Below are 19,834 nucleotides of genomic sequence, written 5' to 3'. Positions count from 1 at the left end.
AGTTTATAAAGAATGACCTTGTTAAACATGACCATGTTCAAATACAGTGGTGTGAAATCATGGGATACTGTACAGGTGAAGACCAGCTGATGCAGACTCTCAGGGTTAATATTTGACCATAACGTCAAGTCTTCATGCCCTAATGAGTATAACCATGCTTCGGTGTTAAATAGGACTTTCTGCCGTCAGTAATTCTGTGTCTTCTGCACAATGTATTTCCTGTGGCTGCTGTCCTGCGTTGCCTTCTTTAGTGCAGCTTACGGTGAGGAAGTGTGTTTTTTTTTTTTTTTAAATTCCCCCTGTTTTTCAAAGGTCATAGTCACAGTTGCTGAAAAGATCAGTATTGCTAGTCCCCATCCTATGTTAAAAAGACGCTTTGCATTTACAAAAAACATTTGGTCCTGATCAATTCTACTATCAAATTTCATTATTTACAGACTTATTGCATCTGTTAATCCCTTTTCTTCAGGTTGTGGGATTCCTGCCATTCCTCCTGTTGTCAGTGGCTATGCCCGCATTGTGAATGGGTAGGAGACAGGAGAGAGGATGTAGTTCACTTTGTGTCAGAATTATTGATTTATTACCCTCATAAAAATTCCACCCCCCTCCCATAACTGGACACCTGTTTGGACACCTGTTTTGTACACCCCTAGCCCCCACCGTCTAAGCGGCCATTTTATTGACCTTATAGTGAACTTAAGAATTTATGACAATGTGTGTGTGTGTGTATGTGTGTGTGTGGGGCCAATGTTATGTGGTTTAAACTTTAAATGGTGAATTTGTGTTAAATGGGGTAAAGGGAAGTTTTTATTAAAGTGTTTTCACATACATATCAAGAAAAAAAACATCAAACATGTACGTAAAACGTACAAAGACTGTTTATTTCCCTACAAGTGGAGACTTAAAACAGGAAAAACGTAGAAAATAAAACAAAAAAGCATTAGATACACTATCTTAAAACTAGTTCGTTTGACAAAGTTAAATAGAAGTGAGCGCGTTCGTTTAAACCTATTTTGTGGTTTTTAAAAAGTTGTGAGTTTATAACAGATACGAAGTTAAATAATATAGATGCGTTTTTATCTTACGATGGTACGCGTGTTTTTCCCTTACAAGTGGACACTAGTCTTGTTAAAACAGTTTTAGGAAAAACTAAAACAAATAAAAAAGCATTAGATACGCTATTTTTCCTATCATTAGAATTTAAAACTAGGTCCTTTGACAAAGTTAAATAAATAGAAGAGTTGCGAGCGAGTTCGTTTATCTATAACAAAAAAGAATCGGATGCGTTAGTTAAAACAATAAGATATTTATCAAAAAACTATGTCTTGCTTTTTTTTTAAAAAAGTTTGACTTTATAACAGATACAAAGTTAAATAATATAGAGACGATGTCTCTTACCGTGGTGTGAAATAAAAAATATCAGACCGTTAAACAACAGTATAAGATACCTGTAAAAATCTTCTGACATTACAATTGAAAACCTAGCCTTTGTCCCAACTTAGAAAAGTTAAACAAATGTCTATCTACGGCGATCGTTAAAACACCAGCATAAGATACTTGTCGAAGTCTATCTTGTGGTCTACCATTAGCTGCACTGACAGAAAGTTAGAAAATGAAAAGACCAGACTATTTTACCCAGCCTCCGTGAGATAACCGCTCCCTTCCATGTCAAAACTCAGAATGAGCTTACGCTTGCCGTCAGGTCACGCCTACATCACCGCCCCCCTAACGCTGTAAGGACAGACCGGCCTGAAGATTTGCATGTTAAAAGAATTAAAGTGATGTTTTAACATTAGAACAAAGTTATTTTTTAATAAATATTTTACATTTCTTAATGGATGAAAGCATTCACCATTCATCATAAAGCTTTTCACTTTTGAAATTAGGTTAATCTATACAAGTTTTCTTTTAAACATTCACCTCTAGGACACAGGGGAAAAATGTTGTTTTCAAAAACATTGTTTGAAAAATGTTCTTATTTTATTTAAGCGTCTTAATTCCTATAATAGACCTTTGATATCTGTCAAGCTTCTGCCGTGGTATAACCCAGACTTTTTTTTCGTTTTAAAAACGAGATTACACAAGTTTTCTTTTAAACATTCACCTCTAACCCACAGGAAACTGTTGTTTTATTTTATTTTATTTGTTATTCATACTTAACACCTTTTATTTATTTACTCTTTGATATTGTCAATCTTAAAACTTCTAGTGTGCTATGTCGGTTAAAATACACATGTGTGAGGACAAACTGAAATGTATACAGAGTAATAAAATCAGCACACCTCTCTGATTTTCTTGCCGTAAGACTTGTTATCAGTTGAAACAGACGTACAACCTCTAAACATTTACATCAACACACAATATGCAAAATATCACCGCTCATGCACCGCAATGAAACGAGAGAAGTTTGAAGATGGCGCGCAGAATCCTTGACGCTGTGCTATATCAGTTGCACGCGCAAATATCAGAATGAAAAGTGGTAAGAGAGGATTACACTGTGATTTTCTCACCGTAACACTTGCGTGTGTTATCTATCAATTGAAACAGAAGTGCGTAATTAAACCTCTAAAGTTTTACAACATACACCTGCGAGCGCGCAGGGTCTGATGCGAACTTTGCCTAAAGTTCACTGATCAAAGCATCTCTATGGCATCTATTTTATGACGTGCACCTGCGTGTGTGAACTCTGTCGAAGGTTTAGGAAAAAGTTCACAGACCGGTCAAAGGAAGTGTGACCTATTGAACCTTTTCATGACACACATCTGGTGAAGTTAGGTATAATTGAGAATTGAGTATTTATAATGTATTTATAATCTATTCGAATGTGACTTTAAACTAACGTTTAGGATGTGATGAGATAGTCAAAGAAGGTGATAACCACAAACTTAAATAAATACAGATCCCCAAAGATGATGGTTTTAATAAAATGCTGTAGGAAAACATTCTTTAATTTACTTCATTTTACCTAGTTTTATTTCTTTTTTCACTCATATATTTTTCATCCGTCAACACAAACACACACACACCTACACATAAACATCCACATAAACAACCATACAGTTAAATATTTAAACTTTTATGATGTCTCATACAAACCTTTTATAAATAAAAAACTTTTAGAATCACACTGGGTATCTTTACAAGGTGATGAAAAGCAGCATGATTAAACAATGATATAACTTTTGTTTTAAAAAATACGTTTTTAGATCTTCCAAACCTAAAACCACAATGTTCTAAAGCAAGGATTAGAAGCAGTCAAACGATCCTCTGATTAACGCAAGACACTTACAGAGATATTTTCTTTAGGAATTGGACCTAAATTAGATAGATAAAGAAAACACACACACACACACACACAAATCTGAGTATGCTAAATTTTAAATACGAGCAAAATCATATATATTGTTTTTACTTGTTGTTGTTATTTAAGAAATGTTTTCATTTTAATCTACACTGTAGATAGTATGTGTAGTGTAAAAGAACAAATATACATTTCACTTAAAACTTCAGTAAAATAATTACACCGGCAGTTTTAAACATGATTAAAAAGTTTTAAACACTTTGTGTGTCACTAAAGTAAGTCATGATGTCAATTGTCTTTAAATTAAACTTTAGTTTTATTCTTCAATTTCTTTAAAATAGCCTGATGATAATGTGTCCCAAGTGGTTTTCTCACGAGTAGATAACTCTTTGGATGTCTTTGTGACAAACACATAATTTTTTACTTCAGAAAAGTTTTCGAAACGTATGACTGAACTTTTACTCATTTGACAGACCTACGTTTCAAATTATTTACCCGAGGCGTTTAACAGCCAGAGGGGTTACATGTTATTTTCTAATGTTCGTGGGAACCTTTATTGGTGTAAATTTCTCACCTAGAACACAAAACTTGTAAATCTTTTGGATTGTGTATGTTTTAGGTGAAGACAGCTCTTTGCGAAAGACAGCTCTTTAAGTCTTGCTGTTTTAACCTTAAACCTATTACAGCTGAAGCAAATCAAACTATTGCACTGAAAGCTGCACATTCATTCAAGTTTGAACATGTTAAAATCTCTGCACTCTTGTAAAGACACATAAAACACACACACACACACACACACATACACTAAAACAAAACCCTATACAGTTAAACATTTAGACTATTATGATGTGTACTATTTATGTTTTCATCTCTACAAGATGAGGAAAGCAGCATGATTAAACAATGATATAACTTTTGTTTTAACAAATAAGTTTAGATCTTTCAAACCTAAAACCATGATGCTCTAGAGCAAGGATTAGAAGCGGTCAAATGATCCTCTGATTAACGCAAGACTCTTACAGAGATTTTTCTTTATGAATTTGACCTATATTAGACTGAAAATTACTTAAGGTTGTCTGCAACAAAAGTATAAGATCCCACAAATGCTTCTCAGAATCTTTACAACAGATTAGACTTTCTTTCTCACCTTAAAAACGGTATTATTAACCGCAGAGTTTAAATGTAGCATTTGTTCACAGTATAATGTTCTATTAAAATAAAAACAACTGGTCTATATAGGTTTATCTGACTAAGATTTGATCAAATAACTGATATAAGAAACATGCAAATATTTGATAAGTCCATCTTATCACACCACAACCTGACGTGTCTGATGGTTTATGATGGTATCTTCCTGATACAGATGTGTTAAGTGTCTGTAAAATAGTTTAAAAAGTCATATTTTTAGCTTTCACGTAGGATTTGTGTCCACGCTCAAGTGGTTTTGTGTAACAGAATCCTGAGACAAATGAAAACAGAATGCGTGAAAGGGTTTTCTCTTTAAGATATTTGTAATGACAGACTAAAAGCTTTATAAAACAATCGTGTGTATGGATTTCTCTCGTACATGTATACAGTAACCGATGAATACACAAAACAGTATTAATACATAACCTCATAAATTCAGCGTGATTCTATCATATCAATCAATAATAAAAGATTTAATTATATACCGTATCAGACTTTCTCTTCAAAACACAAACTTTCTTAAGACTTTTTTAAATGTGTTGAACAATCGGTTTTGGGGGAAAACAGTATAGTGTTGTGTTTCTAAGTTAGGATGCTTGTAGTTAATCCCGTCTTTATCTAAAATATTTTTGTATTCAAACTGTCTCACGCACACACACACATGTTGGTTTTAATGTTTTCTGGGGACTCTCCATAGGCGTAATGGTTTTTATACTGAACAAACTGTGTGCGCTATTGGCCTACACCAACCCTACACCTAAACTTAGCCCTCACAGGAGACTTTGTCCATTTTTAGATTTTCAAAAGAACACCATTTAGTATGTTTTTTTTTTTTAAGCCTTTTGAATTACGGGGACATAGGCAGTGTCCTCATAAACCACCTTCATATTGTAATACCTCTGTCATACCCACGTCATTATACAAATTTGTGTCCTCATAAACCACATAAACATGTACACAGGCACACACAGCTTTCCCGGTCAGCCGCAAATTGCCAACAATATTCTTAACTTTGTTTTATCATTCAGCTGTAGCTAAAACCTATAACGGAGTTATACTATAGATGCTGAAAGAGCTCATTAACCTGTTTAACTCTAAAAATGTTAACAATGTCGCTCACGACTAGTTTAACAAACAAGGGTACGCTCATAAAACAAGTCTGGAAGCGATTTGAACCATTCTAACAACAAGTACAACCGCTGCAGAAAATAGCACCGCAGTAAACTCTGGATGTGATAACGACCGCCTTATCAGATGTTCAACATATTATTACAAGGCCTTGCTTATAGTTTATGATGAAGCTAGAAAAATATAAGAACACAACCAAATCCTAACACTATTTCACGAAATAACGCAACAACGGGTGCTCCGTTTCAACATATACACGTCAAATCTGTTTTACCCTAAGTATATCGTATTCTTCTTATATATATCTATCTATATATATATAGATATATATATATTTGTTTAGGCTAAATAGCTACGTTTTAACAATTCTTTTTGTTTTTACAAAGATGTTATATTGAACGCGTGTAACTAATACCTCCTTCAAACGTTGCGGCCTTTCAGGTCAGCGAACCACAATACCCAGCATACACCTCAGACTACAAACGTGGCCGTCGGGGATCCATATCCCAAAATGCTTGTGCGTGACAGCGCTCTAAACCGTAGGACTTCTGATTATACGGGCGCACAGATATAAAAAGACACGCATTTCCACACTTTTTGTGAAGTACACGCACCTTTCCGTGTTGTGATGATGTAAACCCTTTTTGTGGTCTCTGTTAGCGACGTGAAGTCCAATACATTTCTGCGAAACGATTCTTTCCCACAGTTCGGTTCAAATAACCAATTCTTTGTCTCATTAAGTCGTCTCGCTGTAATCAAAATGGGTGTGAAAGGTGGGATAACATATTAACGTGATGTTTTGGTACGTGTCTTACACAACTGTGCGTTACTTAACGTTTTTATTAAGTTTTAATATAAAAGGTAATAGTCTGTTAACAATTTTGATGCTTTTATTATGAAATCGTACAAAGAACCACTAAAGTACGCACTGTTTGTTAACACGGAATACTCAAAATAATAACCTACTACGAGGTTTATTTACAGCATGCCGAATGTAATACAGTTAAACAGAAACATTACAACATTTCAAACTTGTTAAACAACAGCTTCAATACATTCCTCTTATGAAAACGATTAAAATCGAATGCTGTCAAACAGAACGTTGTCTGCAAGTTCCCAACGTGTAAATTACCAACAAGTTCTCAATATTCTCAATATGAAAATATGTTCAAAACGCATAAACATCCATCACGCATATAGTTTGTGCGTCGATTTAACACGTTCTGTACATGCGATCAAAAACACGACCGACAGACAGACAAAACCTCAACGATAGCTGAGATGGATCAGGAGGGAGGACAAAATTATTATTCTTCGTCACAATAACATACCGGGTCCGAGAAATTTGATACCCTTACTACAGATTTTCGCGACATTCTTTATTCTAGTTGTTATTTTCCTCTTATTCAATCATAAACCTGCAAGAGTTAAATTAATTGATAACATTTGAACAAATTCTCTAAGTGAAAAAATGAAATCCTGTGTTTTACGTTCAGATTTGTCTGATCGTTTTGCGATATTGCATCATTCTGTAATTCGGGTTAACAGGGTTAAATTCTCAAAAGAAATACAACAACGATTAAATGACAGTCCTTCTACATGACACCGCTTAAGACTAAGCAACACTAAAGGACTTCTTTCTGGTCTGTCTACGATGTGTGCGTTCACAAGACAACCCGTGCACGAAAAACGGGGGTTTGTGTCTTTCTGTTAGCTACATACGACTATTTCACTTCAAACTTTTCTAACTATTACGCTTGAAGCTACGCGTTTCACAGTACCTGAGGAGACCTAGAACAGTAGCGCCGTTAAACATGTAGGTAGATGAAAAATGTTGAATATAAACTAGAATGCAGCTCTGATGTGACTTATCTCAGTAATAAACAGTCGTGTTTGCTAACTAACTATTGGGATTTATGTCGTGTTAAAACGCATCGGTATACTGCAGATGAGGACAAAAACTGTTTACCGCACGTTTTCATAAAAAGAAGAACTAAATTTTGAGTACATCTGTTTTCTGGGGTCAGGCTTAAAAGACAGACGTCGAAAACGTGGGTATCAAAGCATTGGTGTGGTCAAAATAAAAAAGACATAAATCGTCCCACCTTTTACTTAAAATGACGTATCAGCTGTATGTAAGTCATTTACCTAACTATTGTTTAGAGACATACGAAAAAGAAACACGTATCTGCGTATGTACTGTGAAACGCGTAGCTTCAAGCGTAATAGTTAGAAAAGTTTGAAGTGAAATAGTCGTATGTAGCTAACAGAAAGACACAAACCCCCGTTTTTCGTGCACGGGTTGTCTTGTGAACGCACACATCGTAGACAGACCAGAAAGAAGTCCTTTAGTGTTGCTTAGTCTTAAGCGGTGTCATGTAGAAGGACTGTCATTTAATCGTTGTTGTATTTCTTTTGAGAATTTAACCCTGTTAACCCGAATTACAGAATGATGCAATATCGCAAAAAATATTCAATAAATATAGCCTCTTCATTCACAATATTGTATCAGGTATAAGATACAAGATCCTTTCTTATTACATTGATAACAAACAAACAAAAAACGTACTATCTCTACTGCTTAAATAGTTACATTTAAACGTTTTAAATAAAGACATTTTTATGAAGTCAGAGAACAGAACAAGGAGTTGTGACAACCTTTTATTTCAACAATATATAGTTGAGTATACAATCATACATTGAAGTAGTGACGAAAATTATCAAATTTACAAACAAGCTGTAGTAACGACATTATACCGGTGGTCTAGCCAGAAAAGAAAATCTCTGCAGACAAACATGTTTTGCTCAAATATAAAATCAACCAGCGATTCAACAATTTCACACGTTATAGAATCACAATTTTTTGCAGCCAACGACGTGCATAAATCTGTTATACACGTACACAGACAGAGAACCTCGTTAATGTCCATTTCATCCTCACATTCAGACGTTACATCCAGAATTTTTCTGGTTATTAAAAAGGCAGACTCTTTGCTGGTGAGAAACATGCTACTCAAATCAGGCCATGGGTTATTTTTCAGGCTTCTTACAACGTCCATTTCGTTCTTGAGATTTTTTACACGCTCGGTATCCCCCGCACAATCGTGATTCGGATCGCAAGCATGCTCGATGACCGTTTGCATCAGTTTGATCATCTGTCCTCGGTAATGCGGTTTAACAGCGGGGTCGTCTTTTACAAGACACGTTTTTCCAGTACCGTAGTCGCACTCCAGTCGCACATCCGCAACATCTCCAGAACTCCGGTCACGATCCATTAGCTTTTGCGCAGCGTCAGACGATTTTTTCAGAATTCGATTCTTTCCAAGAGATACGTTTTGTCCCCTAACCGATATAGAACATTGTCGCCGTTTCCTAAAATCTTGATTGACCGTTTTAATCCACGATGGTCCTGTGGAATTTCGCTTTCAGTTTCCGGTTTATGGTTCAGATCCGCCGAGGCGTTATCAGTAGAAACATTGCGGGGGGCGTCAGGCTCAGATGAATTGGATTCTTGAAGCTGATTCTGTCGATCCATGTATATAACGTTTTGATTGTTTTTGGTAGCTCCGTCGTCTGCACTTTCAAACCTGGTAGCAACGCCGTAACTGAGTTTGTCAGACCAGTCATCGTCGGTTTTAGATTTCGGAGCCGCCCTCAACCTGTTGGCTGGTGTACAGGGTGGGGGTTGTCGCCAGGAATTCCTAAACATCGGTCACGGCTAAGATAAGTTTTTGTTTGTTTGTTATCAATGTAATAAGAAAGGATCTTGTATCTTATACCTGATACAATATTGTGAATGAAGAGGCTATATTTATTGAATAAAAAATAGCAGAAATATCGAATTATATGAACAGCACAAAACTAGCAAGCGTAAGGCCTAACAAATACAATTAGGCGGGGGAAAATAAGATAAGGATGGTGAAACTGCGGTAAACAAATTCAAGCAGAAAGAGCGCACAAAGTCATGGAAACGTAAAAATTGTTATGGTTTCAAAGCTTAACGCTATGAAAAAACTTTGCGGTTTATATCTCACAACGGCGTGAGGAGACCTAGAACAGTAGCGCCGTTAAACATGTAGGTAGATGAAAAATGTTGAATATAAACTAGAATGCAGCTCTGATGTGACTTATCTCAGTAATAAACAGTCGTGTTTGCTAACTAACTATTGGGATTTATGTCGTGTTAAAACGCATCGGTATACTGCAGATGAGGACAAAAACTGTTTACCGCACATTTTCATAAAAAGAAGAACTAAATTTTGAGTACATCTGTTTTCTGGGGTCAGGCTTAAAAGACAGACGTCGAAAACGTGGGTATCAAAGCATTGGTGTGGTCAAAATAAAAAAGACATAAATCGTCCCACCTTTTACTTAAAATGACGTATCAGATGTATGTAAGTCATTTACCTAACTATTGTTTAGAGACATACGAAAAAGAAACACGTATCTGCGTATGTACTGTGAAACGCGTAGCTTCAAGCGTAATAGTTAGAAAAGTTTGAAGTGAAATAGTCGTATGTAGCTAACAGAAAGACACAAACCCCCGTTTTTCGTGCACGGGTTGTCTTGTGAACGCACACATCGTAGACAGACCAGAAAGAAGTCCTTTAGTGTTGCTTAGTCTTAAGCGGTGTCATGTAGAAGGACTGTCATTTAATCGTTGTTGTATTTCTTTTGAGAATTTAACCCTGTTAACCCGAATTACAGAATGATGCAATATCGCAAAACGATCAGACAAATCTGAACGTAAAACACAGGATTTCATTTTTTCACTTAGAGAATTTGTTCAAATGTTATCAATTAATTTAACTCTTGCAGGTTTATGATTGAATAAGAGGAAAATAACAACTAGAATAAAGAATGTCGCAAAAATCTGTAGTAAGGGTATCAAATTTCTCGGACCCGGTATGTTATTGTGACGAAGAATAATAATTTTGTCCTCCCTCCTGATCCATCTCAGCTATCGTTGAGGTTTTGTCTGTCTGTCGGTCGTGTTTTTGATCGCATGTACAGAACGTGTTAAATCGACGCACAAACTATATGCGTGATGGATGTTTATGCGTTTTGAACATATTTTCATATTGAGAATATTGAGAACTTGTTGGTAATTTACACGTTGGGAACTTGCAGACAACGTTCTGTTTGACAGCATTCGATTTTAATCGTTTTCATAAGAGGAATGTATTGAAGCTGTTGTTTAACAAGTTTGAAATGTTGTAATGTTTCTGTTTAACTGTATTACATTCGGCATGCTGTAAATAAACCTCGTAGTAGGTTATTATTTTGAGTATTCCGTGTTAACAAACAGTGCGTACTTTAGTGGTTCTTTGTACGATTTCATAATAAAAGCATCAAAATTGTTAACAGACTATTACCTTTTATATTAAAACTTAATAAAAACGTTAAGTAACGCACAGTTGTGTAAGACACGTACCAAAACATCACGTTAATATGTTATCCCACCTTTCACACCCATTTTGATTACAGCGAGACGACTTAATGAGACAAAGAATTGGTTATTTGAACCGAACTGTGGGAAAGAATCGTTTCGCAGAAATGTATTGGACTTCACGTCGCTAACAGAGACCACAAAAAGGGTTTACATCATCACAACACGGAAAGGTGCGTGTACTTCACAAAAAGTGTGGAAATGCGTGTCTTTTTATATCTGTGCGCCCGTATAATCAGAAGTCCTACGGTTTAGAGCGCTGTCACGCACAAGCATTTTGGGATATGGATCCCCGACGGCCACGTTTGTAGTCTGAGGTGTATGCTGGGTATTGTGGTTCGCTGACCTGAAAGGCCGCAACGTTTGAAGGAGGTATTAGTTACACGCGTTCAATATAACATCTTTGTAAAAACAAAAAGAATTGTTAAAACGTAGCTATTTAGCCTAAACAAATATATATATATCTATATATATATAGATAGATATATATAAGAAGAATACGATATACTTAGGGTAAAACAGATTTGACGTGTATATGTTGAAACGGAGCACCCGTTGTTGCGTTATTTCGTGAAATAGTGTTAGGATTTGGTTGTGTTCTTATATTTTTCTAGCTTCATCATAAACTATAAGCAAGGCCTTGTAATAATATGTTGAACATCTGATAAGGCGGTCGTTATCACATCCAGAGTTTACTGCGGTGCTATTTTCTGCAGCGGTTGTACTTGTTGTTAGAATGGTTCAAATCGCTTCCAGACTTGTTTTATGAGCGTACCCTTGTTTGTTAAACTAGTCGTGAGCGACATTGTTAACATTTTTAGAGTTAAACAGGTTAATGAGCTCTTTCAGCATCTATAGTATAACTCCGTTATAGGTTTTAGCTACAGCTGAATGATAAAACAAAGTTAAGAATATTGTTGGCAATTTGCGGCTGACCGGGAAAGCTGTGTGTGCCTGTGTACATGTTTATGTGGTTTATGAGGACACAAATTTGTATAATGACGTGGGTATGACAGAGGTATTACAATATGAAGGTGGTTTATGAGGACACTGCCTATGTCCCCGTAATTCAAAAGGCTTAAAAAAAAAAACATACTAAATGGTGTTCTTTTGAAAATCTAAAAATGGACAAAGTCTCCTGTGAGGGCTAAGTTTAGGTGTAGGGTTGGTGTAGGCCAATAGCGCACACAGTTTGTTCAGTATAAAAACCATTACGCCTATGGAGAGTCCCCAGAAAACATTAAAACCAACATGTGTGTGTGTGCGTGAGACAGTTTGAATACAAAAATATTTTAGATAAAGACGGGATTAACTACAAGCATCCTAACTTAGAAACACAACACTATACTGTTTTCCCCCAAAACCGATTGTTCAACACATTTAAAAAAGTCTTAAGAAAGTTTGTGTTTTGAAGAGAAAGTCTGATACGGTATATAATTAAATCTTTTATTATTGATTGATATGATAGAATCACGCTGAATTTATGAGGTTATGTATTAATACTGTTTTGTGTATTCATCGGTTACTGTATACATGTACGAGAGAAATCCATACACACGATTGTTTTATAAAGCTTTTAGTCTGTCATTACAAATATCTTAAAGAGAAAACCCTTTCACGCATTCTGTTTTCATTTGTCTCAGGATTCTGTTACACAAAACCACTTGAGCGTGGACACAAATCCTACGTGAAAGCTAAAAATATGACTTTTTAAACTATTTTACAGACACTTAACACATCTGTATCAGGAAGATACCATCATAAACCATCAGACACGTCAGGTTGTGGTGTGATAAGATGGACTTATCAAATATTTGCATGTTTCTTATATCAGTTATTTGATCAAATCTTAGTCAGATAAACCTATATAGACCAGTTGTTTTTATTTTAATAGAACATTATACTGTGAACAAATGCTACATTTAAACTCTGCGGTTAATAATACCGTTTTTAAGGTGAGAAAGAAAGTCTAATCTGTTGTAAAGATTCTGAGAAGCATTTGTGGGATCTTATACTTTTGTTGCAGACAACCTTAAGTAATTTTCAGTCTAATATAGGTCAAATTCATAAAGAAAAATCTCTGTAAGAGTCTTGCGTTAATCAGAGGATCATTTGACCGCTTCTAATCCTTGCTCTAGAGCATCATGGTTTTAGGTTTGAAAGATCTAAACTTATTTGTTAAAACAAAAGTTATATCATTGTTTAATCATGCTGCTTTCCTCATCTTGTAGAGATGAAAACATAAATAGTACACATCATAATAGTCTAAATGTTTAACTGTATAGGGTTTTGTTTTAGTGTATGTGTGTGTGTGTGTGTGTGTGTGTTTTATGTGTCTTTACAAGAGTGCAGAGATTTTAACATGTTCAAACTTGAATGAATGTGCAGCTTTCAGTGCAATAGTTTGATTTGCTTCAGCTGTAATAGGTTTAAGGTTAAAACAGCAAGACTTAAAGAGCTGTCTTTCGCAAAGAGCTGTCTTCACCTAAAACATACACAATCCAAAAGATTTACAAGTTTTGTGTTCTAGGTGAGAAATTTACACCAATAAAGGTTCCCACGAACATTAGAAAATAACATGTAACCCCTCTGGCTGTTAAACGCCTCGGGTAAATAATTTGAAACGTAGGTCTGTCAAATGAGTAAAAGTTCAGTCATACGTTTCGAAAACTTTTCTGAAGTAAAAAATTATGTGTTTGTCACAAAGACATCCAAAGAGTTATCTACTCGTGAGAAAACCACTTGGGACACATTATCATCAGGCTATTTTAAAGAAATTGAAGAATAAAACTAAAGTTTAATTTAAAGACAATTGACATCATGACTTACTTTAGTGACACACAAAGTGTTTAAAACTTTTTAATCATGTTTAAAACTGCCGGTGTAATTATTTTACTGAAGTTTTAAGTGAAATGTATGTTTGTTCTTTTACACTACACATACTATCTACAGTGTAGATTAAAATGAAAACATTTCTTAAATAACAACAACAAGTAAAAACAATATATATGATTTTGCTCGTATTTAAAATTTAGCATACTCAGATTTGTGTGTGTGTGTGTGTGTTTTCTTTATCTATCTAATTTAGGTCCAATTCCTAAAGAAAAAATCTCTGTAAGTGTCTTGCGTTAATCAGAGGATCGTTTGACTGCTTCTAATCCTTGCTTTAGAACATTGTGGTTTTAGGTTTGGAAGATCTAAAAACGTATTTTTTAAAACAAAAGTTATATCATTGTTTAATCATGCTGCTTTTCATCACCTTGTAAAGATACCCAGTGTGATTCTAAAAGTTTTTTATTTATAAAAGGTTTGTATGAGACATCATAAAAGTTTAAATATTTAACTGTATGGTTGTTTATGTGGATGTTTATGTGTAGGTGTGTGTGTGTTTGTGTTGACGGATGAAAAATATATGAGTGAAAAAAGAAATAAAACTAGGTAAAATGAAGTAAATTAAAGAATGTTTTCCTACAGCATTTTATTAAAACCATCATCTTTGGGGATCTGTATTTATTTAAGTTTGTGGTTATCACCTTCTTTGACTATCTCATCACATCCTAAACGTTAGTTTAAAGTCACATTCGAATAGATTATAAATACATTATAAATACTCAATTCTCAATTATACCTAACTTCACCAGATGTGTGTCATGAAAAGGTTCAATAGGTCACACTTCCTTTGACCGGTCTGTGAACTTTTTCCTAAACCTTCGACAGAGTTCACACACGCAGGTGCACGTCATAAAATAGATGCCATAGAGATGCTTTGATCAGTGAACTTTAGGCAAAGTTCGCATCAGACCCTGCGCGCTCGCAGGTGTATGTTGTAAAACTTTAGAGGTTTAATTACGCACTTCTGTTTCAATTGATAGATAACACACGCAAGTGTTACGGTGAGAAAATCACAGTGTAATCCTCTCTTACCACTTTTCATTCTGATATTTGCGCGTGCAACTGATATAGCACAGCGTCAAGGATTCTGCGCGCCATCTTCAAACTTCTCTCGTTTCATTGCGGTGCATGAGCGGTGATATTTTGCATATTGTGTGTTGATGTAAATGTTTAGAGGTTGTACGTCTGTTTCAACTGATAACAAGTCTTACGGCAAGAAAATCAGAGAGGTGTGCTGATTTTATTACTCTGTATACATTTCAGTTTGTCCTCACACATGTGTATTTTAACCGACATAGCACACTAGAAGTTTTAAGATTGACAATATCAAAGAGTAAATAAATAAAAGGTGTTAAGTATGAATAACAAATAAAATAAAATAAAACAACAGTTTCCTGTGGGTTAGAGGTGAATGTTTAAAAGAAAACTTGTGTAATCTCGTTTTTAAAACGAAAAAAAAGTCTGGGTTATACCACGGCAGAAGCTTGACAGATATCAAAGGTCTATTATAGGAATTAAGACGCTTAAATAAAATAAGAACATTTTTCAAACAATGTTTTTGAAAACAACATTTTTCCCCTGTGTCCTAGAGGTGAATGTTTAAAAGAAAACTTGTATAGATTAACCTAATTTCAAAAGTGAAAAGCTTTATGATGAATGGTGAATGCTTTCATCCATTAAGAAATGTAAAATATTTATTAAAAAATAACTTTGTTCTAATGTTAAAACATCACTTTAATTCTTTTAACATGCAAATCTTCAGGCCGGTCTGTCCTTACAGCGTTAGGGGGGCGGTGATGTAGGCGTGACCTGACGGCAAGCGTAAGCTCATTCTGAGTTTTGACATGGAAGGGAGCGGTTATCTCACGGAGGCTGGGTAAAATAGTCTGGTCTTTTCATTTTCTAACTTTCTGTCAGTGCAGCTAATGGTAGACCACAAGATAGACTTCGACAAGTATCTTATGCTGGTGTTTTAACGATCGCCGTAGATAGACATTTGTTTAACTTTTCTAAGTTGGGACAAAGGCTAGGTTTTCAATTGTAATGTCAGAAGATTTTTACAGGTATCTTATACTGTTGTTTAACGGTCTGATATTTTTTATTTCACACCACGGTAAGAGACATCGTCTCTATATTATTTAACTTTGTATCTGTTATAAAGTCAAACTTTTTTTAAAAAAAAGCAAGACAGTTTTTTGATAAATATCTTATTGTTTTAACTAACGCATCCGATTCTTTTTTGTTATAGATAAACGAACGCGCTCGCAACTCTTCTATTTATTTAACTTTGTCAAAGGACCTAGTTTTAAATTCTAATGATAGGAAAAATAGCGTATCTAATGCTTTTTTATTTGTTTTAGTTTTTCCTAAAACTGTTTTAACAAGACTAGTGTCCACTTGTAAGGGAAAAACACGCGTACCATCGTAAGATAAAAACGCATCTATATTATTTAACTTCGTATCTGTTATAAACTCACAACTTTTTAAAAACCACAAAATAGGTTTAAACGAACGCGCTCACTTCTTCTATTTAACTTTGTCAAACGAACTAGTTTTAAGATAGTGTATCTAATGCTTTTTTGTTTTATTTTCTACGTTTTTCCTGTTTTAAGTCTCCACTTGTAGGGAAATAAACAGTCTTTGTACGTTTTACGTACATGTTTGATGTTTTTTTTCTTGATATGTATGTGAAAACACTTTAATAAAAACTTCCCTTTACCCCATTTAACACAAATTCACCATTTAAAGTTTAAACCACATAACATTGGCCCCACACACACACATACACACACACACACATTGTCATAAATTCTTAAGTTCACTATAAGGTCAATAAAATGGCCGCTTAGACGGTGGGGGCTAGGGGTGTACAAAACAGGTGTCCAAACAGGTGTCCAGTTATGGGAGGGGGGTGGAATTTTTATGAGGGTAATAAATCAATAATTCTGACACAAAGTGAACTACATCCTCTCTGACAGGGCCTCACTCCTGGCCCTGTCTCACTGCAGGTACTGTGTGAGGTCCAGCTAGCAAAACCTCAGTCAACTTTTTTAGATTTCTGTTGCAATCCCTGGAAATGAGTTCACAGCTTACACAAAGTATCATTTCTTTCTTTGTTGTTTAAATGACAGGACTTCAGTGGCTTCCACTTCTGCGGTGGCTCTCTGATCAGTGAGTACTGGGTTGTGACAGTTAAATCATCATGTTAGCTATGCATGAATGCTGGGATAGATGTGGATGTATTAACCTCTGTGGTTTATCTGCAGAACTAGTCACCGTGTGATCCTGGGAGAGCATAACAAGGAGAGCAGCAACACTCAGGAGGACACGCAGACTATAAGAGTATCAAAATGAGGCTCAAGAACTTCAAACTTATTCCTCAACAACACACAAGTGCTAGAGACTTAAAGCATTTTAAATAAGCTTCAGAGTCCTTTTTCACTCCACAAATTTATGTAAGCAATGTGCAAATTATTTAGAATACTAGATGGAACATGATAAATCAAAGGTACAAATATATGCCCTTTAGGTACTAATGTGTACCTTTAAGGCATTTTCTTTAAGGCATAAGTAATATTAAGTGGCATTTAGAGGTAATTAAGTTACAAAAATATATGTTTTAACTTTGGTACCTTAGGATATTTCCCCAGTGACAGCTGTGGACCTTTTTCTGACAGTGTGTACTAAACCTATACTCTGTATTTCTCTTCATTGTTTTTTGTGTGTGTGTGTGTGTTTGTGTGTGTGTTTTGTGTGTGTGTGTGTGTGCGTGCGTGCGTGCGTGCGTGTGTGTGTGTGTGTGTGTGTGTGTGTGCGTGCGTTTTTGTGTGTGTGTGTGTGTGTGTGTGTGTGTCTGTTTTTCTAGGTGTTCACCCATCCTCAGTGGAACTCTAACACCATAGAGAATAACATTGCCTTGATCAAGCTGACCGAACCCGCCTCACTGAACTCCCATGTGTCCCCTGTTTCTCTTGCTGAGACTTCAGATGAATTTGCCCCCGTCATGACCTGTGTAACTTCTGGCTGGGGAGTGACCAGATACAATGGTTGGTTACCTGACTAACAAATAATCACAGTTTATAATACACACATGCTTTTGGTTCTATATCAATAGAAATATCTTAAAATCAAGTAATATTTCTAAAAAGCACACCTATTTCTAAAAGCATACAACAGCAAAATAATGATTATAATAATACATTATTAAATTATTGAAATTATTATTATTATTAACATGATATTAATATATATTGAGCTCTAATTATATACACAGCTGTTCAAAAGTTCGGGGTATTTCATTTTTTTTCATCATTTAATTTGTTTAGCCTATATAGATTCTGTAAAACTAATAGTTACATTTAGTCATTCATTTCTCAATGTATTAGAAAATAACAAGAGGTCTAAAATCGATGACTTTCCTGTAGAACAAAGAATAAAATGTATTTTCCTTGTAATGTGCATTTTTGACAGAGGAGGGCGATAAAGACTCACACAAACTATTAAGTAGTATATTTTTGGGCAGATTAGTCTACTTATATTAGTCAATATATACAATCTCTGTTTTCCAGTAAGCTATGCAAACATTGTCAAGTTTTTAATTGTCACAGGCAGTCCAGTTTTAACGAATTGAATGTTTTTGTCATTCAAGGTTATACTCAAAGCAATAGCCTTTACATATCAAAATGAGGATAGGCATTATTAAATTAGATTCTGATATTCTGTGGTTATTTGATAGATAAATCTAACTGAAAGATGTTTTTGCCTATGCATATTTTGGTGCGTTCAGGTTCTAACAGCCTCAAACCTTTCAGGCCTTCAGTCTGTTAAATGAGGTAAAACATCATATAAGGGGTCTCCATGGCAACATCCTGATCCTCCTTGAGACACACATACAACAGTGGAGTCAGTTGTTTCACAGAGAGATGTAGGGGACAGAAACAAAAGATGAAGAGAAGGCATGAGACAAATAATTCAATAGGAGAAGCTCTCATTTTCTCTCACTGAGAATGCCAGTATGGAAATAAAGTGAATTCAGAGCTTCAGTACAATACACTGAAAGAAAGAACAAAAACAATATCCCATTAACCAATTCTTAAATTCAAGCATAAACTGATGTACTAAAAGCATGGACTCTTCAGCTCTCTGTTCAATGTTGGTTGAATAACATATTTTTCAAAAAATTATTATAATAATAAATAAATAAAAACATGACATTCGTTTCAAGGTGAGCTTGAGATGCCACTCAGAATAAAAACCAAGCAATTGTGGAGCATTGCTTTTCAGATATTTTCCTGCATCATCCACCCACAGTGTTGAGACTGATCAGAATTGAACATTCAGAATTAATGAAATATGATAAATTTATTTCAGCTCACAGTTTCAAACCTACTGTAAATTGCAATAAATTCTTGTTGGGTTTTTTTATGGTTGGCAAGGGGAGGAAAGGATCACAAGAGTTCAAGGCCATTGAGGACAGCTGGATCGACTGAATGATAACAGAATAACTCTTACAAATTTCCCTTCGGACTGATTCGAGTATTGAGAGGGTCCAGCTCAGCCGAGTGTGGCATAAGTGATAGCATGGTAGTAATGTCTGTGGCTCTGTATAAATCCCTTGCAGTAAGAGCAGAGGCGTCATGCCCATTCAGAGTGAGGGGGCACGTGAACCCTCACATTTTTGAGCCAAGTGGATTTTGAATGCAGCTTCCAAAAGACAAAAAATAGGCAAATAATATTTTCTATATTTGATACAATCACACCGGCGTGATTAAATCGTTCAGTGCCTCATATCATCAGCTGCTAAATTCAAATCTGCGTTCGCTGAGCCAGAGACAGACGCGTTTTTAGTGTTGCGCTTCATAACCAATCACAGACGA

General features: G+C 35.3%; 1 protein-coding gene across 1 annotated transcript; it reads left to right on the top strand.

The window, feature by feature from the left end:
* Positions 1–210: 210 nt before the first annotated feature.
* LOC306881284 (chymotrypsin B-like) lies at positions 211–18,021 on the top strand (the record flags this gene model as incomplete). Its single annotated transcript, XM_079435296.1, has 4 exons — positions 211–262; positions 470–527; positions 17,225–17,300; positions 17,824–18,021. The coding sequence occupies 4 exons, from the start codon at positions 211–213 to the stop codon at positions 18,019–18,021; spliced, it is 384 nt and encodes a 127-aa protein (XP_079291422.1).
* Positions 18,022–19,834: the final 1,813 nt, after the last annotated feature.

This window comes from Barbus barbus (genome assembly GCF_936440315.1).
Source record: "Barbus barbus genome assembly, chromosome: 2".
Lineage (NCBI taxonomy): Eukaryota > Metazoa > Chordata > Actinopteri > Cypriniformes > Cyprinidae > Barbus > Barbus barbus.
Note: the sequence above shows the minus strand (reverse complement) of the source record. Positions and strands in the feature narration are given on the sequence as shown.